At 31.1% G+C, this 26,446-nt stretch overlaps 1 protein-coding gene and 1 non-coding gene across 11 annotated transcripts in view; both read left to right on the top strand.

Annotated features, from left to right (window-relative positions):
- The window catches only part of LOC105153688 (uncharacterized), a 107,840-nt gene that overhangs the window by 54,824 nt on the left and 26,570 nt on the right, over positions 1-26,446 (top strand). For 6 of the 10 annotated variants that reach the window (XM_087412277.1, XM_087412273.1, XM_087412272.1 and 3 more), the window contains exons 2-3: positions 10,945-11,165; positions 16,037-16,285. In XM_087412277.1, coding sequence (XP_087268403.1) covers positions 10,945-11,165; positions 16,037-16,285 — 470 coding nt within the window. The remainder of the gene's footprint in view (positions 1-10,944; positions 11,166-16,036; positions 16,286-26,446) is intronic. The other 4 variants (XM_011068685.2, XM_011068687.2, XM_087412275.1 and 1 more) reach the window with 1 other exon arrangement.
- TRNAP-UGG (transfer RNA proline (anticodon UGG)) lies at positions 10,352-10,423 on the top strand. Its single transcript has one exon. It is a non-coding gene; the product is annotated as a tRNA-Pro (tRNA).

Genomic DNA, 26,446 nt, shown 5'->3' with positions numbered 1-26,446 from the left:
GTAGTGTGTTAATTCTCAAGTTTAGCTAGAGTCTTCTGTCAGTGAGCAAGAGAAATTACAATCTAAAAAGGTAGAGTTGCATGGACAAGCATTATTGCGAAAGACCGATAAGTTTGCCCATTACTGCATTTAATACTCAGTTGTTAGATTTATAAAGTTATCTAATGAGGTTTCAGACGCTGGGCGAAAGAAAATACGGCAATTATTCTCGCAAGCGGCGCGTCGGAATTAGCGATCAATTTGCTCGCCGCAAAGAATCTTCGAAGATCGCTAATGGCGTTACTTGATTGGTGAGCCGTCATTAATTGTTTCTTCTTGTTCCACATTCGACTTTCCCAGCCTCGTAGTCCCGCTCTCTTTAATTAAATTCTTTCTTCAGGTCGTATCAGAACTGTGTCTTTCATCAAGACAGTTACTCTTTGATATTGATATTGACGTCATAAAAAATAGCGACTGATTATAGAATGGAGAGTAAAATATATAATAATATATGCTCAATTAACAAAATTGGTGAATCAAAAGAAACTTATATAAAAATAAAAAGAGCGGAGTAAAAGAATTATATAGAGATCTAATAAAAATATGAAAAGCATAGGAAGAAATATATTTGAGAATTACATTACAGAAAAGAAATGAATATCACATTTTTGGGAAGAAAGGAATATCTGAATTATTATTGTTATTATGACATTTATATTTGATGAAATGAATATATTACATCTTTTAATCACTTTTGAAAAATTTCGAAAAGATGATATCTGCGATCACACACGTAATAGGAAAAAAGGATAGATAATTTTTGACTTTCAAACGACAATTCTTGTCTACTTTTTATAGCAAAATTACACGCTACTTAATTATTTTTCCGCCATTTTGTGCGAGAAAGCACAATGGCGCAGCCGGAAGAAACTTCCTTCTGTGAGGTCATTATATAGGTGTTTCCAACCCACGGTGTGCAATTCCTTATGGTATTCTATCGCCGATCTCGCTCGTCAAGAAAATCCAGTCTGCGTGAATTTCTTCTCTCAGTATTTCAAGCCGTCTTCGCAAATGACGATTGGGGAAGTGCATGTTAATAATATCGAACATAGAGATAGTTTCCACAAGAAGAGATAGTTTCTCGTGACGTTAAATTTCCGTTCGTTAACTCAATGATTTCTCCATACTTCCGTTGTTTTATCTCATCGACGGTAAAGCTCAGAGCATGTAATTTCGTTGCCAAGTTTACCTTTACGTAAGCCCTGTTACACGTGGTGATACGGTTTATATTATACAGTTACAGCATTTGTGGCTTAGCACACTTCACAATATTTGTATTATTTTATTATCTCTCGACTAATGATTGCATTAATATATTCCGTTGTTGCTTATGAATAGCGCATGGATTAATTCCGTTAGATCTTTCACCATTGACTGTCGTAGTAATTCTGTTATCGCGCCTTAACTGTACGTGAACGACCAGTTACTTTGGATGTACTATTACGCTACTAAACTAACACTATGCACAGTAGCAATGGAAAATAATTAAGCAGAGATCTCAGCCTTCGCTAAGACTACGAGCGTAACTCCATCATTTACTTGCCTCTTCGCTCGTTTTATCTGCTCGCTCATCTCAGCAAGGTAATGAACTTAGCGTGTCTAATATGTCTTCCAACGCGATAGAATCATATGCTTGATGCACAGAAAATTTACAGGCTTCCTGGCAGAACCTCGACTAGACGGCCAATCACATTCTGTCCTGACGGTAAATTATCCCGCCGTTTCGCGGTCTGTCGTTTTATCCATTAACGTCGCTCATTACGTAATCACGTCAGGTGGAGGAGGCTTCGCTTATGCCATTAGCGACGCGGGTCGACTGATGGCAGTGTCGGCAGGCAGACTCGATTAACTTGCCACTTGGGGAGAGATCAATCGCGGCCTCGAACTTGACATGCGGCATGATTCGTCCCGCGAGTAAACCAGTGTCGCTGATTTCTCAGCATCTATTGTTTCTCATGAGGGGAAAAAATCGACTTACATTTACCAAGGAACATTCCAAGACTATCAAGTTTCCCGCCTGTCTTTACACTTATGAATTCTTTAATCAGTTTCTCTCGTCAACCTTATCCTTAACTTTAGTATGCCTTGCTGAACGCTTGATTGTGTTCGATATTCTATGAATTTTCGACATCAAGATTTATTTAAATAAATGAAAGAATAAAGGGCCTAAAAATCAAACAACAAAATAACAATCTACATTAAACGGTTAAAAAATAAAATAAACAATGTCATGAAATTAAAAAAAAAATGTGAAATATAATTTAACAAATCAATAAGTGAACAAGAACAAACATTTCGATCCCTGTTGGATCATTTTCAATGTGAAGACAAGATAAAAATGGATATAACGTAGATAAAATATATAGAAATTAAATAAAATTCGCATACGGACGCAATATCAATTATAAAAGTCGCTCCAAATTGAGTGAAAACCAAATAAACGATTGTAGTTGACACCAATGTATTCCTCCGAACTGTGCAAAAGGACGAATCATGTTTCTGTTTGCAAGTACAAATTGTAATATAATAATAAATTAACAAACGGAATAAATAAAAATAATAAGAAAAGTACAATCGAGTCGCAAATAATAAAGAAAAGGTAAAAACAAGATCGCAATTAATAAAATTAAATTAATAGAAAGAGGCGAAAGTTATTTTTGATATTATGAGACATGTACAAAGATTTATTCTTAATTCATTTTTTAATTGCGTATTTTTAGTATGAGATTTATTTATAAATGTTACATAATTAACTTTTAATTACTGGATCTACATTCTAAATTAATGAAAATGTTGTAGTAGGTACTTTTATCATGATGGTATTTATTATTGTTTTTTGAATACTACATTTTTATTAATTTGGAATATAAATAGATTCAGTAATTAAACATAAATTATAATACTTAATTATGTGACATTTATAATTAGATTTCATAATAAAAATATAGATTAAAAAATATACCCAATAAATTAAAAATAAATTTTTGTCGAAAATTCATTATATTTTCATGATAATAATTCTGTCAAGATTATTAAAGTCTGTTAACATTAATGGAAAGTCTAGCAATATTAGAACAACTTGTATAATTTGGACTAAGTTAGCTAGCATCCCGAGTTTAATACGTGATGTAATCTCAAACTTGTAAAGTAATTACGCGATGTGCTTAACCGGATGTACTTTATTTCGTATTAAATCACATCGCACGTTGATTAATGTAATATTGTTGCTTCGATATTGTTACGTGATTATCTTTCAATATATATGTAAAATATGTTCATTAAAAATTAGTCGAAATGAATATTTATCTTTTGCCTTCTGAGTTTTGTACGAAGAATTCAGGAAATTATGATATCGGAATATACGAATGAAATTTATGGCAGTGGCATAGAAGATGTTCGTATCGTGATAAGTTATAAAGCAAGCACGCGAATATGTACACATGTCGTTACCGTCTTCCGTAAATAACGCTGAGTTTTGCTCATGCGAAAATATGAGTCCGTGATTCGTCATCAAAATGATATAGTATATTTTATGTAAAGGTTGTAATATTTATAATATTTGTGCTATGTTTTATCTTCCTAATGTCTGATGTTTATAAATTAATTACTGTCACATTTGGTATATCATTATGGCTATTTTCTTTTTAAGAGAGATAGCTGACACAAATGTCTTTATTATTTATTGAATGTCAAGGATACAGCGACATTTGTTCAACTATATCTCTTAAAAGGAAAAAGACCAATTCAATTCTTGAAAGGGAACATTGTCAATCCGATCACGACTAACAATTGAGATTATATTATGATAAAAATGATAAAAGTGAAAATTATTAATACACATAACAATTATTATTGAGATAAATAAAAAAATAAATACAATTCTAATAAATAAAATATATATTTTTTATATTTTTAAAGTTTAAACAACAAAATTTTTCGAATAAATTTTAGGAAATCGCGATTTTTTTGTAAATTAAAGTCATATTTTCGCAAACATTATTCAAACTAAGCACGTCGGTAATTATTTTGATAATAATTATTATTTTATTATAAATAATTGTGATAGAATCACAAAATAGTAGTCATCGTATATGTGCATACACAGGACGCTATTAATAATTCTAATATTCCTCTTTCGTAAAGTAAATATTTTAATTTTCGACTCTGCTCAAACATCGATTTTACGATTTCGAACATGGCAAAGATACAAAGCATGGATGAACCTATTTATAATCAGTGAAGCGAGAATAAGTGGCACTCATTCTTGTTGCTTCAATTGTTATCCCTGCTTTCATTACTCTTTCCCTCCGATTTCGATGACCTGAAACATCCGGGTAAATAGGGCAGAGGGTGAGACGAGTCAAGATTCACCCGGCTACATGGATTATCTCGCCAACATCTTTGGAATAAGGTCATGTTGATTGCTACATGTTTCCTAAGCCATTCCGCTAAACCATTGCAGTAATCGTGTACATTGCGTGCAAGATAGAGCACCGAACCCCTTTATAATTAAAGGTTTGGACGGAACAGAGTCATAGCAGTCGATGAAGATAATTCCCAGCGATCATTTTTATTTAGGTGACTCACGACTTTAGATGACTCACACATACCAAATTTCCATAGTTTTATGATTAAGAATTATGACTATCTAACTATTGTGTGGCTAGAAATTGTTAACAATTGCGTGACTAAATGTTTAGTATGTTCTCTGACATCGAATTTGAACTAGAAATACTCATATATGGATTTAGTAAAAGAAATACACATATAATCTAAGTTATATATTTATAATAAATGTTAGAATTATGTTCAGACATTTATTGTTTTCACGGTTCAATTAGAGCTAAATTAATATCCTGCTGAAAGTTTCCTTTTAAAGTTACGTAAAAATCTTAATAAATGTGAATGGAATAAAAATTATCATAATGACATAGCAAAAAATATATGTTGTTCATAATTTAGAATCTAAAAAAACATTATTTCCATGTTTTATTTCCTTCGGTGATAAAATATATGATTATTTATGCAGTGTATATTATTTGATTGCATCGAAAGACTCAATCGAAAGACGCGAAAAGTTCCGATCGTCGGAAGATGAAATTTGAATTTTACATGATAACATGGCGTCGCCTCTTGCGTGGTTCTCGTAAACTTTGATCTTTCAGAGTAGGAGTGTTATCAACATAAGCCGTGATGTTGTTCGGAAAGTAGACGCAATCGTAATGTATCGAAAGATATGCTCTTCTGGAAAATATTTCACATCGTTAATAAGAATTTTTATGAACATGAATTTTGATCTTAATATTAATTTACTTATAAAATATACATTCTATTAACTGAACGCGTATGATTTTACTTAACTCTAGATGTCCACATTTCTCTTTTTACATTTAAATCAGGAATTAAATCAACATTTATCTGTAATCTTATCTTTCGTCTACAATTATGTAATATCTATATTTATTACATACACTATATATATTATATTGTATTATTCAGCAAGCCTGTTAATTATTTGCATTCATTAAAGTTATTACATCATAAATGAAATCGATTTGTTCGAGTTTTTGTTATTACAAATAACAATGCAAAACAACATCACATAAATCAATTATTTGTGTTATGACGTTTTTTTACGCTGTTTTATATTGTAAATTTAGGAATACAATGTGCACAGTAAATATTTCATCACTCGATATACATGTAATTTATGCTGTTTGCATATTCTGTCATGCGTAACGAAAAAAAGTGATTTTGCCATCTCATTAGCTGTTATCACATTAAGGAAAAAAGTTCGGCAAAATCGTCAGATTGGCCAGTGATTTTTTAGCGGTCTAAGAATACTTGTGTCAATACGATTTGCCAGGCTTTATACAATTTATCATAAAATTTATGTCAGTTCGCAGGGATTATTGAGACTGTTTTGTCGCGCTGTTTGACTGGTTTTTAGGAGAATTCCGTTGTGAGTGATTGAGTTTATCGCCCAATGATTAATTTGCAGCAAAATAGCTATAATCTTCTTTGTAAATTCCAGAGTGAAATAATTCAGGTTAATTGGTGTTAATTAGACTGATTAACAATTAATTAATGTACGATTTTATGAAATTAAGAGCAGAAAAGGATTATTTCGAGAATAAGTACTTGCACAAAGTTAACTTAAGATTGATCCGATCTGAAAATTACTTGAAATTTTAATTTCAATTAAACATTTTAAATAAAAGAAAGAGTAAATACCATCTCTCAAGAGAACTCGTTTATTAATTGGATATACGTTTTAAAAGAATGTACATAAACGCGTAGGAACGCAATTGGAACGTATCTAGGTAAAAGTATCTGGATACAGTTTCTAGGTACTTTAGTTGTATCTAAGTGCATTATCTAGATCCTTATAGGCGAAGATACCTGTACCTGTATCTAGTTATTTTTGGATATGATATCTTTTAAGTTTTAGATACATAAGTACAAGGTACTTATACATTTTATTTTATGTTATATTAGAAATTTTTGATTACTATTAGGTGTTGGAATTAATTCGTAGCGTTTTACAAGTGATGGGAAGTACTTTCATTAATGTATTTTTTAATGCTCATGTGAAATAAATAACATTCTTTCATTAAAAACGCTACGAATTAATTCCAACACCTAATATATCTATTATAAATCTTTAATATACTGTACTATACTTTACTATACTATAAATCATCAAGAGTACTTCGATGTTGTGAAGAAAAAAACTTTTAAAAATTTTTTTGTTTAACAATCGTTAACAAAAAAAATTTTTTTTAATTTTCTAATCTATCTTTAGGATCATTTATCATAGAAATCATAAGGTTTGTTCGCGTCGCAAGCTCCAACATGCTCCAATCATAGCTTCTACTCACTCTATCAAGCGCGTTGGAGTGAATAAGAGCTATGATAGGAGCATGTTGGAACATGCGACGCGAACAAATCTATAGATGATCGTGGAGTCTTAAATCGAGGGAAAAACTGACCAGTCATAGGCAAATATAGGGAGAATACTTGACTAGAATTAGTCAATTTCTTGCGATTTGAGATCTTATGACCGCCTACGACTTCTATGTATACATATATATGAGTTTTTTATTTGCTAGCGATACTATTGATTATTTGTTACATTGACGAATGAGAAATAATTAATTTACAATAATAACTAATTTACAATAATAACTAATCGATCGTTTTCTTAACAAATATCACATTTGTTTTCCCCTGATTTGTTCCTATAACAAAATCATTTCTCTCAATGTATCCGCTCATGAAAAGTAATCTCGTAGGTCGGGAACCTCCTGTGTATGAACGCAGCTTGTTATTTTCGACTTAAATTTTCATTATCGAAACATTCTTTTATGTATTGTATAAAAACAAACAAAATATAGCATTTTACGCTACTTATATCTTTTTCTCTTCTTGTTTTCTCTATTTTTTCTTTTTTTCCTTTTTTTTTAAATACCTAAAAAGTACCTAAATTTTCGGATACTTTTTTTTTATACCTGTATCTGTACTTAGGTAATTATAAAAAAATGTATCTGTACTTATACTTAAATACATTTTCTACGTAATACCTATACCTATATCTAGATATCTTTCAAACGGTATCTGTTCTAACACTGCGCGTATGAATAGAAAGTGCACATGCGAAAAAATATATTTATATAAATGGAATATTAATGTTATACGTCAAACGCATTGCGTCACTGTCATTCTTGCAACAGTTTGTTATTAAAATTTTACGTTATCTCTATTGTTTGTCTCTTGCTAATGGCACAGCTGAACGTTTATTGTTGTTACAAGAGATCATCTTGAGAGTGACGAACTACTGCCGATATACATTATTCTGCGTTGTTTCAAATTTATTCATCGCAAATATTGTTAGAACTACAAATCCTAACAGTACAATACAAGCTAAAGTACAGGCTACAACGCATTCACGTATCCAACATAAATACATCCGTCGTCGTTGCATAAGATAATGTTATACATCGTCGATCTTATAAATACTGTCTCGATATATTCGAAACAAATTCTTTTTATTGTCTACTCACGTGACTTTAATTAATCTCTCGCTTAATTGGTTATATTTTCTCTGCCATTTTTCTGGCATATTGGATCTAAATGAAGAGCAAAATTGTTTTTCATATTTGGCTATTCTGCAAATTTGCTTAATTCATATATTATGTAATACGGAAAAATTGGATCAATAAATTATTATTAATATTGAGGTTGTGTATGTAGAATGGTCTAGTAGAATGATCATTTCATCACGCGGGCGGAACCTGTGCCATTTGTCAGATCCAGCGATCCGCAAAGGGTATTCGCGTTAATTACCGCGCCCCTGTGGAGATATCGAGTCTCGGTTTCCACGTCGAATTAGTAGCTGTATATGATAGTGGCTGATTGATTCAATTACTCCGTCGTGTAAACGCTACAATTTACTGGGAACGAACCTTGATGCAATTTTGTGCTTTAATCGTTTATCATAGTTGAAAAGGTCGGACATGTCTATGAGGAAGCTATTCTTCCTTATGCAGTTTCGAAGTGACTAATAAATAAACCTATCCAAATGTTACACACACCGATTTTGATAAACTTTGAGTATTCTAGTAATTGTCAAAGTAAGAGAGACATGTATTTTTTTATACGTGCTCACACAGTCATTAAGGGGATAAAACATCCTCTTGAAAAAAATTTGTTTTTATATTTCTAATACGTCGAGACGAGTTCCAAATGAAAGTTTTATGGTTTTTAATATATTTTATGATAGTTTATTCAAAATGTCTTTTTCGAAATCTTATCCCCTCAATTTTAAAAAATTTTAAAATTTGAATTTTAACAAAACTTATAGCATATTTAACAAATACAATCATGTACGATAAAGTTATATTGCGAAGATGCATTTTCCAGAAATAAGCTAGATATATGTATATTTATCTTTACATCACTATTCGCGCGCTTCATCCGTGCAGTGCATGGCGCCTCTTGTTATGTTTGCTTTAAATGTTTTCTCTTATATGAATATATCCTGAAAAATGCATCTTCGCAATACAACTTTATCATACATGATTGTATTTGTCGTTAAACATACTATAAGTTTAGCTATAAGAAAAATTTTTAAATTTTCAAAAAATTGAGAGAGTAGGGTGATTTCGAAAAAAAGACATTTTTGAATAATACGAGTGAACTGTCATAAAGTACATTAAAAACCATAAAACTTTCTTTTGAGAATTTTTTTATATCTTTAATCGTTTTAACAGTATTAGCTCTAAAATATAAAAACCGATTTTTTTCGAGATATAATATATAAAAATATTCATCATCATTTATTATTCATTCGATGGCGCATTCCCAAGATGGAACAGGGCCTACCTTTTACGAGGTAAACAATGAATAAACAATGAATTTGTTCCGGAATTAGATTGTTATCCTAATATCCAACCTATAGTCTGGGGAATCCCACATCCATTGATATATGGGATCTACGGTTTAATGCCAGATTCAAACGGCGCTGGTGATCAAAAATCTTTTAATTATCAGATAGAGTTATTTCCTTAAACACGAAAAATTGCGTATGCGATCTATAGATCGCGAGTCAATCCCACTGAGCGGCAAGCCACTCGACGTCTATAATAAGATACAAGAGTAATAATATAAGAGATATAATATACACTGAAAGAAAAGATTGGTTGAATATGGTATAGCATTTTTAATTGCTTGCAGCAGTCAATTAAAAATGCTATGCTATATTTTATCTAATTTACTGCAGCAGCCAATCTTTTCTTTCAGTATAAGAGTAACGTATGGACACATATAAAAAAATATATGTCTCTTAGTTTGACTTACATTACAACATACTCAAAGCTTATCAAAATCGGAGTAACGCTTGAGTAGGTTTGTGAGTGTTAGATATCTTACTTGTAAGATAAGTTTGACTTTCAAGAGAAGAATGATGCGTGAGATGTTTAGAGAGCGCGAGATCTATCATACACATGAGATCTACTTTATGTAAAGCCATATCTAAGACGAAGTTTATGTCACATTTTTATTTAAAATATTTTAAGTAATAAAGAATCTTAAGTGATAATCTTTTAAGTGTAAGGATTTTTTTATAATGTATAAAATCATTAACTTAATAAACAATTATATTTTTTAATTGCAATTACACTCTTATGTAGATTTTAATAACTAGAATTGTTTATTAAAATTGTATTTATTAGATATATTTTTATTGTTATATCAATGAAAATTAATAACTGTCATATATACTTAAGAGTTTATTACGAAGTCCTGAGCAAGTGGCTCAGTGGTCTAGGGGTATGATTCTCGCTTTGGGTGCGAGAGGTCCCGGGTTCAAATCCCGGCTGAGCCCAATTTTTTTCTTAGTTTTTTTTAACACACTTATTAATAAATTAAGAGTCTAGATATAATTTTGTGAAAAATTAAATATATATATTTTTAGAAAGAAATGATTTTTTAAATTTAGTATTATAAAATTGTACAATGATTAACATTTGGTTGTGAGACAGTGATTAAAGAGACACTGATATTCTCTTTTTTTTTACTTTGAATGCGATAAGTCCCATATTCAAATTCCAGCATAAAGTCTAATTTTTATTTTTTTTTATTCTGTATTATCTATTATATTATAAATCATATATATATATATATAATAAATCTAGTATTATCGATTGTATTATAATTCATCATTCATATGAATATATTACGAATAATATCAATCGTTTCATTAATTTTCTAATTTATACAATTGGCACAAATGCGTTTACACTTAAAATTTTACGAAGAATGTTCCACCCTCGTTTAGCGAGTGATCACTCATCCACGCAATTTTTGCCAGGGAAAGCCTTTATTACAGCTGTATTTAGCAATTAGTCTCGCTTGTTGTTGCAGAACCGGCAGCATGGCAGCCGAAGAGGGAATGCTGGGTGGTGGCCTGGGCGCGAAATTGAAATGCCCGACTCCCATATCGCGGTTGAGGGTAGAAAAGATCGAGGGCGGCCTGATGGTGGCTGGCGTGGTAATAGCGGCGAATTGCCAGATTGCCCTTCCAGCGTTTGGCACTCTTTTCATGCTCGTCGGCGCCGTACTCACTGGTTCGTATACATATCTATCTCTTTTGTTTATATTTACGTCTGCATTGTTTACTCAAAATAATATGCATTACGTTACAAATATGTAAACGTAGAAAAGTAAAAAGGCTGTACTTATTTTGAAACTGATATCTTTAATATTATTAAGAGTATAATCTTTAGAATGCGAGCATTATTGTTTGTTTAAAAATGTATTCTGTATCATAGAGCGATGTTTCTAATATCGTTATACTTTTTTATAAAACACATTGCACACCTTTTTTTTAGGTCTTGTTACGCGTTTTTTTTTTGTTCTAAAATCGCAAATCGCATTCTCGATGTACATTTAATGCCAGAATGTAATTTTCATTCCACATTTAGAGGTGCATTTATTTTACGAAATAAATAAAATTTATTTTGTCAAATGAGTGTATCTCCATCATGCGAACGATTAATGCAACACAAATGTCATAAATTCGTCACAAAATGTCACAAACAAACATGACAAACAAGTTATAAATATTATTTATTTTTCTTCTAAATTCTTGTTAGATATTCTCTGCAGGGATTTTGCACAATTTTACAGTTCCAATTAGAGGCGCACTTGTATAAATTATGATATTGCAAAAACATGCAGCAGTGTGTTGGACAATAGTTACATCGGCGACTCTTGAATATTCACCGATCCTTTAATTTTTCTTTTTTTTCCCCTTTTTTATCTCGTAACACGTCATTTGCATTTGCATTTGCATCTCATGATTGACCTGCAAAATTCGCGATGGCGCTATTCTGATAGTTGCAGCTGAGAATTAATGTAGCTTCGGCTGCACAGAATGAATATCATCGATGAAGAAATATCTTAGTTTATTTAAATTTATAATTTCGATAATACATAATTTTTCGCAATGTCGGCGCTGCGCACAGGAGACCTATCACTTTTAGACTTTTAGTTTGAGGTCAAATCATATTTATCATTTCAGACTTTTTACTTTTAGTTTATTTATATTTGTCGCATCGTTCGTATATCTATGGAAATATGGAGCATGCGTTACGGCGTGATTTAACGGATGAGAATAATTTCAAGCTTTCCATTTCGGAGAAAGCATAGGCTCCGTAATCGTATGTGGGTCACTTAGAAAAGAGAATCAATGTTTACTTTGTTATGAGATATCATAATCATTTGTTATTGTTTATCGAAAGAGCCATATTTTTTTATTTGTTTTGTAATATTTATATAAAGAAATTGCCTTTCCTGTTAATTTGGACAGACTAAACAAAAAATTGATCAAAAATTATTAATTGTATATATTTTCATCTTTCAATATTATTTATATACAGAAGTTATAGTTTTATCTTTGTAGTAAAGGATAAGTTATATTTGTGATTATACAGAGTGTCTAAAAAGTCGCCTGCAATACTTTTGATGATTAGGTGATTCGGGACTCAAAAAGAAGAAAAAAAAAGTTATATAAACATATCAGGTCCGAAAATAAGTCGTTTCCGAGTTATAACCACTTTTATGTTAAAAAAATTGTAATTGTTTATTTTTTATAATCACAATCGTGATTTATTTTATAGTCTTTTAATTTAAATGACTATATTTCGGATTATTTTGGCATTATGCAGGATTCACCACGTGCAAAATGCAGCATATGGAGGCATAGTCCGTTTGGCATCTCTCTAGTAAAGTAAAAAAAATTTTTAAATAAAGAAATAAAAAAGGAGGGATGCCAAACGGACTATGCCTCCATATGCTGCATTTTAGGTAACGCCAAAATAGTCCGAAACGTAGTTATTTATGATAAAACTGTGTTTATATAGTTTTTTTTCCTTCGTTTTAAGTCCCGAATTACCTCCCGAAGTATTGCAGGCGATTTTCCCTGTATATATAGAATGTCCCATAAAGACCGTAACAACGCTTAAGAATAGATTCCTGAGATCATTTTGAAAATTTTAATACCATAATATGTCGAGGTATAGTTTTTGAATTATAAGCAAAATGCCAACTATAATTGGATGTATAAACTTTAGGTAATATGATTCATTAATTTTAAATGTATAATTTCGAAACTATTATAATCTGATCGATATTTCAGTTCATCGATATTAAGATTTTCGTCTCAAAATGATCTGAGGAATCTACTCTTAGTAAGTAATATTAAGTTATGAATATTCTATATATATATATATGAAAAAAAATTTTTTGCATTAAAACATTTTTTGCAAAAAACATTTTTTGCATTAATTTTATATTGGATATTAAAACATTTTTGACATTAAATAATTTCTCAAACGAAAATAAAAATCTTCCCGTTTTAGAATTCTAAAAATATTTGATTCATTTATGATAATAACACGAATGGATACGTAAAATTGAAATTATACATGGAATAGCGATGTATTTTGAACAATGAAATGCGTATATTCCATCAACATGTTGTCGACACTGGATGTAACGAAGAGATATCTCTCTCAGTATTCGTCGTTACATACTAATCGGACTGAAGCCTCCTGATATTCTATAAGCGGATTAATTACATAGAGAAGGAAGCCGTATTCAGTCGGTTGAAGCAGTAGAGTTGTATAAGCTATGCGCAAATACCTGAATTTTGGTGAGCAGCATGCAATGCATTTAAGCCATCTAATAAATTACATTACAACTGAATTTGCTCTAATTTTATTATGAATAAATATGAATATTAATACCATTGTCAATATTAATACCATTGTCAATATTAATAACATTTCCTCGGCGAAGAAATTTTGAATATTTCACATATATATTTTAATATTAATCAAATGACATATTAATTTTATATTACATTAATCTTATTAAATAAAACATTCGAGAATATTATTCAGAGATGCGTGAGTTTGCCAATTGATTTTAGATATAACGAAGATTGAAAAGTGAATTTAATATTAATTAATATTAATATTAATACGTGGGAAACTTTCGAGATTTATTCGAAGATGAGAGACTAGTTTCGTATTCTTTCTCATTGAATTAATTTGCGAAGCGCTATAGTTTGTTCGTTGGGGCGCTGACCCCGGAGATAGATACAGCTTTCTTATCGCGAGGAAGAAGAGGAAGAAAAAGAAAAAGAAAAGTGGAAGAGGGCCCAGACTGTTCACCAAGCAACAGCTGGCCCGTCACATCTCCCGCCGTCACTTCTCGACCACGTTTCTTCGCATACGAGGTGCCGAGAGTTGTTAGTTGTTACCAACCGATTTATCAGAACCGGTCTGTCCTCTTCTTTTATCTTCCTTTTTTCCTGCCGTGCCAAGACCGGTCCAATAGTCCATTTCCCTTTCGTTGTTTCTATTCTTTTCTCTTTCTCTTAAGCAGTTTAGATTCGTAGTAGATCGTTCTGTCCGGTTGCTCATAATGTTTTTGTTACGTTTATCGCCGAGCCCTCCTTGATAGTCAAGTGGAACGAGGATTTTATTTTTTATTACTGACTAAACGGGACTAATAGATACATTATTTCGTAAACGTAGCGGATTACTATTTAAATTTTCTTAACATTTTTAAATTATTATATTTAGTTTATTTGGGATTAATAAGTTTTATATTTTTCATAGTTTTATATTTTTATATTTTATTTTTCACAGTTTTCTATCTTCTGTATGTTTTAATATTATTTCATACCTATATCATTTTTATTTTTACGTTTTGGAATGTTGTGATCTCATGTTACTACAAAAAGTTTTAGAATAAAAACTTTTGTTATACCAACAATAATATACTAAATATTGAAAAAAATAAATTTTTTTTATGCATCAGAACATAGTATTTATTTTTATAAAATTTAATATTAAAATATTATTTGAAATTTATTAATATCGCTACATTATCAATATCTTCAATATTTTAAATATTTTTCATTATAAAAAATTGAAATTGAGTATCGCACTGAAAATTAAATTTTGAATTAACTATTATAAATGAAAATTTAGAATCAGAATAATTCAAAGAACTCATCTTCTAGATGTAGGCATAAGATGAAGAAATAGTATATCGATAAACATGTATTTAACACTACATCATTTTATTTGTCTGTATATTTTAATCATATTAAATGAATTTTAGTTTTCTTATCTTATTTTACGAAATAAAATAAATGCAAAGAGAAGCTTGTCGGATCTGCGCATGCTAATCGTTTATGAAACGTTTCACTAGCGCGGCGTTATCGATTAAAATATGTTCGAAGGCGAACGAACATATTTATGTTCATGATTTCCGTTACTTTGCAGACGCACATTTTCTCTCCAAATATTTCGTAACATTCTCGCTTCGCAATTGGCGAGAAGTCAGACAGTCGTTATTATATATAATCTGCGCAGAGAGTTCCTTCTTTAAGTACATATACCTAAAACTTCTCGATAGAAAAGTTTTCTCATTCGCGTTGTAGTCGGTAACTTGGATCAACGTGATTATAGTTCTTCAAAAAAACGAGAAGTGATTTTACGATATTGTACAAGAAGCACACGAAGAGAACATAAAGTCTTGGTTCAAATGCGTATTCAACGTTTTCGCTAAAGGCGAGCACAATCATATTTGAACAACTCGTTTAATTTACATTTTTATAATTAAGAGTTGTCATTTTTTAACAGCTTATTCAACACTTCAAGAACAAAAATAGATTATTATTACTTTATTGTATTATTTATAATATTTATATATTACATTAAATGAATAGAATTAATGTAGATGTGAAAATTTATTTTATTCGTTTATAACTTTATTATGTCTTTTGTCTGGTTGAAAAATGAAAAATAGATGTTGGAAAATGAGAAACTTTAAGGAGACAATAATTTGATAAAAAATCAAACCTGATAAATATTATTTAATTAACTTCTATGATTAATTTTCGACCATTTCTCCGTTACAGCTGCTTCTTATCGCGGCCCCGGCGAAGATGAAGACAAGAACTCATACGCCGCACGAATTGCCTTTACCGGCAATTCCCGTATCTTGGGGCCGATCTGCATAGTTGTGGGCGCCCTTATGCTCGCGCTTGGCGTGCTGCTCTGCATGCTCACGAGAAGGGCGAGGCGGAGAGAGCGCAGGGTGGGCTTCCATTGTCCACTTCACGGGGATTTCTACCCTTTGAGTCCAGTTCAAGGTATCAAAATGCTTGGTGAGTTGAATCCAATATTATTCATTCGATAAAGGAAATCTTATATATAAGATAAGTGTTTTTTTCTGTAAATATTGAGATAAAAGAAAAATCTGTGATTATATATTGTAATTTTAGTTTAGTTTATCATTAATCGATCAATCAATCCGAATTTATTCAGAAAAAACTTAATTCTAAATTAGTTCAAGCGGTTATTCTGTTAAATTAATCGGTCCCTTGAATCTTTTTTTTTTTTTCAATTATAAAATTAGTTTCTAAATTAATTTTTTTCTAAATTTTAATTTAAAATTATTTTTTTATTCTGTTGAATTAATTGCTTCTTCGAATTATTTTCTTAAAATTTTAATTTCAAAATTAATTTTAATTTAAAATTATTTTTAATATAATTTTTAATTTATCTTTATGTATACAGGGTATCTCACAGCTACCAAATTTCCTCTTAAGGGCATATTCTTGAAATAATTTTGAGATGAAAATCCTAATACAAAAGTGTCGAGGCTACGATAGTTTTTAAATTATAATTGGTTAAAGATAGTATGTAATTCGAAAATTATTGTAGCCTCGATATTTTCGTATTAGGATTTTCATCTTAGAATGTTCAAAAGAATCCAGAAATAATAATAAAGGCTCTAAAAGTAAAATGGTTTTTTATTTATAAACATTTAAAGTTGGCTTATAATTAAAAAAAATTATTGTAATCTCGACATCATATTAGAATTTCGTATTAGAATTTTCGTCTCAAAATTACCTCAAGAATATGTCCTTAAGAGGAAATTCGGTAGTTATGAGACACCTGCATGTACTGTTATTATTGTTCTATTGCGTGTCTATTGTATCCATTAAAATTTTCTGTTGTTTGCTTTAATGTATTTTTATAATAGTTTTATATCTGTATTTAGAATTCAATCTTTTGAAAAAATTCACAATAAAAGAAAGTTTTTTCATTATCGTTTGCTTTATCATTATCGCAAATACATCGACACACTTTTGAAAACAAAATAAGCTATTCCGTGTAAATACTGTGAACATCGAAACTCATTTTTCTTTGCAATGTCTCGTGATCATTTGTCGTGTGCAATCATCCCTTTGTGATTCGCATAGCAATAAACGCATCGGCAATTTCGATGATACCTTTTCAAAGGGCAGAATTGCCGCTAAAATGCTTCTCGAGAAAAGATCTCGATGTTGCTTTTCAACATCGCCAGTCATTATTATCGTGTCACGCACGCGATGCCATTATGCTTTTTATAGATGTTTTGTTAAAATTACAGCAAAATGATCCATTTTTTTTATGAAAGATACGCTTGCTAGGTTAAATTACTCATCTACAACAACGTTAGAATGTGCATCGTTGGAAGATAATGGACTGCCATTTGTCTTACTCCATTTTATTTTTACTATTTTTGATGATTATTATTTTAACTTTATCTTAAAATTTACTAAAGTCTCCGTAAATTTTCTGGTTACGTATAAGTGGTATGTTGTATTAACTACTTAATAACTCACATTTAGCTAATTTTATCTTAATAACAAATTTATAGGCACTTTACTATTTTACGACTTCGCCTTAGGAAATCTATCGACATATGTTATTTTATCGTCGCGAACGTGCCAGTTTGTGCCAATTGCTTCAAATTCAGGACGAGGCTGGATCAAGCAGGGCGAGGAGTAGGGTAGCTAACTGGATTGTCGGAATTCAGGCTAATACGGCTCTATCAGATTATTGCGTGGGTCGATCGCGCGCATCGCGAATGCTACAAGTTTCCGCATTCGGCCGAGAGATCGAAAAAAATCGCATCGAATCGTCCGGCAAGAAATCTTTAGCAATGGAAATAATCCTATTACTTCCGGACCTTAGACTTGGGAGAACCGTGAGAGGCGATAAAAATCGAAAGTAACATGAGTTATCGATTGCTTGACTCTGAGAGATAGACGAGATAAAATTTGGAAACATCAAAATGTTAGATCACTGTCGAATAACTTTTAACGGTTGTAAATATTGAATGCGTATACAGGCTACATTTTACGATCAATAAATGTTGCGGATTCGGAGACTTAAATTTTTCATGTTCTGGAAGCAGCGTAGCGTCAAAAATTCAAGAAGCTCCGGAAATTTAGAGCTCCCGCTAGTCGCATCTTGACGGGAGACATGAACTTTTGAGAGAATTGTTACTGCAACGCTTGTATGTGGCAGTTGCTGCTGCAAGCATATATAGAAACTTGACGATGCAACGATAATAAAAATTGCAAGACCTGCAGTCTCTTCGACTAGATGACACGAAGCAACTAATGTTTTATACATAATAAACGGAAGTGTTGCTAAAATATCTAAAAATTTAACTAGATATAGATCTGAAAATAATTTCGTTAAACCATTAAAATAACTATTAAAATAATTATGTAGGATACTCTAACTGATTGCTCGAACGTCAAAACTTTTTGCAGTATTGCTCATCATGGTCATCATGCTTGAGTTTCTTGCGTAATTATATTTTGATGATCCAAAATTATTTTCAAATTTGTGAATATTTTAGCAAAATTGTGAATATTTTAGCAAAATTGTTCTTTTCATGTACAAACTATAAATAGAATGCTACGTATTTTTATTTAAAAAGAGTCTTATTGGACATACCGTGCATTGCTAATTATATTACTTAAATTTATGTACTACTCAATTTCTTGTCTATCTTGTACTTATTTGTTTATATTATATGTTTATATTATATGCTATTTATATGTTTATATTATTACCTTCTATATCTTTTTATATTTTTGTATTATTATCTTCTTTACTTGTGTTTTATTTGTTCCTCAATTTCTTGTTCATTTGTTTTATTTTTTTACATTTATATTTTATATTTATTTTATGATATCTATTTTTTATATATCAAGATTGAACTTATGAGCAGCAATATTGCCACATCTTTAGAGTTTCATTCAACGCTACATTCATTCTCTTTAATTTTAGACATTGGTAATCTACACTTTTTCACACTTCAATAAAATTATTATTTTTCCGAAAAGATAATGAGTGCAAAATATATATTTATTTAAATGATTAAAATCATTACAATATTGTATATAAATATTATGTATTGGTAACAGATTTTATTTTTATAAAATAAATGTGAATTTTCGTAATAAAGATTTCAGCAACGAATGAACATATCATATATTAGCGACGTGAGAAAATGTAATTGTTTTGTTTAAGGGAAATACCACCTTTTTAAGGCCTAAAAATAAAACTTAAATTTAGTAATTTTTTGTAGTAAACTAATCAAAAAAGTAAAGTCAATCAAAAATCGTTTTGAAGGGCTTTAATATATAAAGTTTTATAGAAAAACCATTCAACTTCCTTTTTAAATGAGTGTATAAACGGTGAAAACGAAATTTTGTACATAAAACTATAGAAGTATGTAGAATTTTTGCGATATATTGAAAAACTTTTTTGTTATTAACATTTAAAGATGAAAATTTTTCGAATATCGTAATTTTTTTTCAAACATTGATCATTTTTACAAAAATCAATATTTTGAAAAAATCCTACGTACTTCTATAGCTTTAAGTATGTAAAAAATAAAATTCTTTAGATTTTTCAGATCCAATGGAGTACAAAATTTCGTACACACTCATCAAAAAAAGGAGGCTCAATAGTTCTACTATTATATAATGCCGCCATCTTGTGAGATGAAAATAAAAAAAATTTTTTGTATTCTCAAAACTTTATATATTAAAGCCCTTCGAAATGATTTTTGATTGACTTTATTAGTACACTGCAAAAAATTGCCAAATTTAAGTATTATTTTTAAGCCTCAAAGATGGTATCCCCTCTTAATTTTTGTTTCCATCAATCTCCTCACATACGTACGTATGTTCTTACTTTAACTTCAAGGTGGTTTTCCCATTCGTTTTTATACGACGATTTATTCGGGTCGCAAAGCTTGGAACTCAACTGATTGCCCAGTTGCAATTTCTTTCGCGGCGTAGCACGCAATAAAATCTTATTAGAGCTGAAGGTCGTTTTTGCGTACCCCTTTGTGCGAAATATTCCGTTGTAACGTTACTCATACTATATCTTGCAATTTTCAAGCTTTGTCGACTCGCGAAACTTAAGAAATATCTAAGGTTGTAGAAAATAAGTCAATAAGCTTATTTTGCAGGGATTCTTTATTCCATATGCCATTTAATATGCTAAAATGTGAATGATGAATAATGCAAAACGACAATTATCTGGTTTTTTTATTGTTGTATTATTTTTTTTTTCGTATTTTGCAAGTCGTTAAATGAGAGAAATATTATCAGAGTTGCACATATCCTTTTAAGTAACGATTTTTTACGTATATTTTTTTACGAAGAATCTTTTCTTCGATAATAATCTTAAAATAAATATACTTATTACAAATTTTAGAAAAAATGATTATTATACACTTAAAAAACAAGAATTTATTTTATTTCGAAAGATATTATAAAATTGATCGAGGAATCGACTTTATGTATCTAATAAGCGAAATCGAATTTGTTTTAATTTAATAATCTTGATTGAAATATTAAACTCATTAGGAGTCTAAACATATTTTGAATAAATTTGATGCTTGTGATGAACTTATGATAGATTTGTGAACCTTTGAAATATTTGAAACAAATAATTGTTATTACAGCATATTTATCTGTATATATAACGTATTTATCTGTGTATATAACGTATCAATGATACATCACCGACGTAGAGCGGAACGTTAGAATTCTGCTAATTGCTTTAAATATACACACTCGAATGCAGAGGGAAACGCGATTCTGTTGCTGATGATATTCTAGATTTCACAAAATGCGTCGGCGTTCGCGGGTGAGGAGACTGATTACGTTAAGGAAATAAAGTTGTCGTTTGAAATTACAGGCTTCGACCTTTACGCGTTTTACGCAGCATGTATTTGTATAATTTTTTCAGTGATTATGTTTTTTCAGTGATTACGAGATTTTTTTTCTCTCTCTCCATGAAAGACATCATTCATTCAACTTCAACATTTCCAGTTTTTCCTACACTTTGGAAATTTTAGATTTTCTACGAAGAATTCCCCGAGTCTTTTTCTTATCTCCAATCTTTTCTTTTCTTAATCTGAACGCGCACGTAATTGCTCAGTTACGTGAAAAAGATAATTGCGTCGATGCATCAGGCAAAGATGCATTTGCAGAAAAATTCTAGTGGTAACAGCATCGCGTATAGAAGGGAAAGTTTAAAGAAAGATTGATTCGGTGCTGCTAAAGGTCGGTCTCGATCGTTTCTCGTCACGCAGAAATTTCGAGGAAGAAAGCTCTTTGCATCCAGGGACGCAGTGCGACGCGCGTGCATCACTTTCAGTTCCGCCCATTTAATTTCAGCCCGAGTGGATCGCTACTCTTTTTCTCCCTCTTTGTGCGTTCTTCGATTCGAACGCGTTCCTTTTCATGCGTCTCGCGTACTCGGCACATCCGGAGCGTTGCATTATATACCTCAGACATCTTATTGCGTACTCCAAAGGAGCTTAGTATATTCTATCAAGGACGGGTTCTCGTCTCCCATTTTCATCCTGGCTCGGATACACCCTTTGTGCGTTCTTTGCGAGACTGAAAGTTTTCCAGAAATCTCATACCGATGCGATGATATTTTCTTGAGTATATTTCAAGCAAATGTAGACATTTCGAAATGGTCTTCTAATATGTAGTTTTGAAAATATATAACTTTCATAGCTATAAAAAGAGAATCGATTGTGACAAATATTTGACAGAATGGTTTAAAATTATTTGATATTCTTGATATTCTTATTTGAATATTTGAATGGATATTGAATTACTTAATCAGATTCTAAGCTTGTTATCGTGTTTGATTGAAAACAGGTAGAAAAGACAGAACAAGATGATAACATTATAGAAACATTAAGAGTGAAAATGGCAAATATAAATAAAAACGTTGTAAGTAAAAACATAAATATATATTTTTTTATATAGAACGTTTCAACTCTTCTTGGAATCATTCTCAGCTTACAATTGGTGATTCAATCTAAAGTGTTATTCACATTGTCAATGTGAACTCAGTCAGACGTGGAAGATCCTTGTTAAGAGAATGTCGAAAAAACATATGACTCCATGGTCCGAATACATTAGAGAACATATGTTCCATTCCGAGGCAACATTTAAAACGAAATTGCGGTTCGTAATGTACAATAGCATTGGTCACAAAGAAACATATATAAATAACATAGGCCTGCATGGTTTTTGAGATTTAACAATTTCTTTCTGTAGAATTGCTTTATTACGTCAAGATTTCGAAATATCTTAATCTAAAACTGCCAAAAAAGCCATTTTCAACCATATTTAAAATTAAATTAAAAATTGAGAAAATTTTTGTTGTCGAATCTATCAACAATATCATTTTCCATTTTGAACCATCTCAAAGTGATTTTTTCTTCCGGAAATATACCAATTCGAAGTTCGATAAATTGTACCTCGTAGAAGTCTAGTCTCTAAGACAAAGTGGATGACTTCCTGGTCAGTTAAATTGCTTTTACAATGATTTATGAAATCTTTTTCTTTTTTAATTTAATTTTAAATATGATTGAAAACGACTTTTTTGGCAGTTTCACGTTAAGCTATCTCGAAATCTTGACGTGATAAAGCAATTCTGCAGCCGGATACGGATTCAGCGCAAAAAATTACGTAAGAAAACATTGTTAAATCCCAATCAACTTTCAACACCTCCAATTTTGCAGGCCTGTATAATTATGATGACGATAATTTTAAAATTATTTAAAAATTGTTTAAAGAAAGTACTACCTAGTTTATATATGATAACTTTGAAAAAGTAACTATCTACTTTCTGATAATTTTTTCAATAGTTATAATTCATGATGAACTATTTTCTTTACCAATCTTATGCTGACTGACGTTTTTCAAATGTGAATTACATGGTAGTACTTGTTAAACAAGCACTTACGCGTGCTTCGTATGAAAAATAACAGACACCATTTTTAGAAACATCATCGTAATTTCAAGCAAGACGAGTATTCATCGTGCGAAAACAATTCTCATTCTTCACGGTGGCATACGGTAATGACAACTGTCACCAAAGCTTTATGACGAGACGACGAAAGTACGTTTGGCTCCGCGAAGCGTAGCTAAACACAGCTTGTCTTGCGGAAGAGGCCATGCAAAAAACGCGGGCAAGAGTCTTGAAGATGAGCAATCAGAGCAATGGCATGGAAAGCGTGACCGACGACGTGCTTTTAAAATTTCCGTCTGCGAGTAATACTAATTTGAACGCAACCAGAAAAAGAAAATAATAGAATGTGGACTCGATTATGTCACACGAATCTAAACGAAGAGCAGCTTTAAACAATACTTTTGAGTATTGTAAAGAGATACTTTTTTGAGACAATTTCTTTGTCGATACTTGCTCAGGAACATAATAGGAGATATCGTGAAAATGTTATGAATTTTTATTTTATTATTATTGGAATCCTAATTGAATTATGTTTTGATAATAAATATCGGAGAATAATAATAATTAGTAAAAACGGATATTTTTTTTTGAATGTTTGAGGCCTTCATGTTTTAATTGAGGAAAAATCGGCTCCATATTGCTCCAAAGTATTTTTTGGAGGTCTGGTACACTCTGTATCTTTATAGATTGTTTACAGTTTGCTATCTTCTGCGCTAACTCGAAACGTTCACGCTTCGACAAATTCATCTCGTCGTTGCCGGAAACTCTCCGTAAATTTGATCTTCGCAGCGCAAGCGGAGTATGACTCAGCGATAAGTTCATACGCAATTTTCTTGCGAGCGCATCACCGGCGATGCGTGAAGCCCTGCCTCAAGAGACAGACGGAAAGGAAGAGTCTACATATATTACATTGCGTGTATATATATATATATATATATATATATATATATATATATATATATATATAGCGATCTCTCCTTGCCATCATTGGAAACGAAGCGGAAAACTGGTGCTCATCCGTCGTCGCCGAATCGACTTCGCTGAGTGAACCGATTGCGTTTCGATCTAAATGTAAATTCCCCGTGGCAGCAGAGGATCGTCTTCGAGAAGAACGTAGCCTTGGTGCATCGCTGTAGCACGAATGCAAATCGCGTAATCGCGATGCGTAGACGTCAACGCGGGGCGGGAAGACGAAGTGACCACAAGGTGAAATTCAATCGACATCCACAGGTCGTCTCTATGACGCAATTGAGTGGCATTTTTTATGTGGCAAGATTCATTTGTGCGATCGATACTCCTTCTACGGAAAATCGAAGCAAGAATCGGTACACAGTTTCCTATATATGTATGTAACATATTTTATACGAAACAAATTTTTCCAAAAATTTCTAAAATATTATTAATATGATGTTAGCGTGACTTTTGATTCAGAATTACCGACATTACAGGTTAAATAGTTTTTCGAATTTAAAACTTTTATATATGTATTATATTTAAATTTGTGTTGTGTTGAACACACACGAATATACTTCAGGGTACTGAAAAAAACGGAAAAAGCGAAAAAATGATATATACATAATTTTTGAATTTTTTTATGTTTTTAAGTTTAAGTTGAATATCCCGAAATTAATTCGATATGTACTTTACACATGTAAAAAGATTTTCTATTCTGTAAAACCAATTTGAAGGACTTTTTAATCTGTAATGTCGATAATTTCGTCATATCATCCTCTTAATCCTTAATACAAACGATGTTTTTTCGGTTTTTTACTATGGATTGTTCTGTCTGTGTTCTAATTTTTATTACTTTTACAGAAAAACTTTTATAGAAAAATTATAAGTTATTCTTCTACGTGTAATTTTAACATCTTTAGAAAATATTATTTATAAAATTATTTTAAAAAAAAGAAAAGAATAGAGACCATTATTTTTATCTAAGTATAGTAGTATTTCTTCAAAGAAAAGAAATGTGTAGGATGATATCGTGTATATTAATGCTTAAAATTTCTACACACAAAGAAAAAGATTTGGAATTAATTGGAATTCTGAAGAACTGGAAAATGAATGATTTAAAATTTTGATTAAATTTAGTAGAATTTTAGTTTTAATAACTAATATTTAATTTAGAATTTTCTGGTTAAATCTACTAGAATTTTAGAAGATTTAATCAGAAATATCTAATAGATATAACCAGAATTCCAGTTAATTCAATCAAATATTTTTTTCCATACAGAATTATAAAACTTACGTCACATTTGTAATAAATCTGCAAAATTTTTTGCAAAAACAACTTTCGTCATAGATGACGCTTTCGGGAAGAATATAAAATATTCTCTTTTTGATTCAGAAATCAACATCCTGTTTTTAAAATAAAATTCGCGTAACGATATATTTCGAATTTAGTTCTTTCATAGATATTGATTTGCACTCTCCATATTATATTTATATATTTTATGAAACACAAACGGCTAAGTAAAGATGTCAATAAAAGATACAATGCGATCTTCAGAATAAATGAAGCTGCATTAGGAGATGCAGTAATGATAAAGACTATCGACATTGGTTGCTTACTGCCAACCGGGGTCAGCGATGGTGGGCGTCGCTGAACGTCGTCGATGGTGGTTTAGCAACAGCATTAGCGAGCTAGTTTATATAGGACAGGGTAAAATGGGTCGCGCAAGGTCCATGACATCTGCTGCCCTCGATCCTGCTCCTCTTCCTCCTCCTCCTATGTCCTGTCTCGTCCTTCCTCTCGTTCCTGAATGTCGGTCTTCTCCGTTTTATCCTTTCTGCTCCGCCTCTCTTAACAAATACACTACGGCAACGTCGGATAATGTCGTTACCGCACTTCGCCCTCCGCCTAATCGCATTTCGTATTTTACCGGCGTTCATGAACGTCACTGAAGATAAACGCGACGGTTATTATTATCGAGGAAGGTCTCTGATGGCAAGCGCGCTCTCTTAGATCTTTGCAAGGGTATTCCGCTCATAAACTGATTTTCGATTTCATTAACTCTTAATTATTCGTATTCTACTTCTGATTTAACTTATTGTTAGTACATATGCATCAGTCGTTTAAAGAAACACAAATCTAAAAATTTGTGATATTTTAAAAGTAGAGATGTTTGTGTTAATTTGACTCCTGTTCTTATTTAGAAGTTAAATTAAATTTGTTTTAACATATATAT

This window comes from Acromyrmex echinatior, chromosome 13, assembly GCF_024713525.1.
Source record: "Acromyrmex echinatior isolate Ae372 chromosome 13, ASM2471352v2, whole genome shotgun sequence".
NCBI classification, from domain to species: Eukaryota; Metazoa; Arthropoda; class Insecta; order Hymenoptera; family Formicidae; genus Acromyrmex; species Acromyrmex echinatior.
The sequence above is the reverse complement of the archived record's forward strand: the minus strand, read 5'-3'. Positions and strand labels throughout refer to the sequence as shown.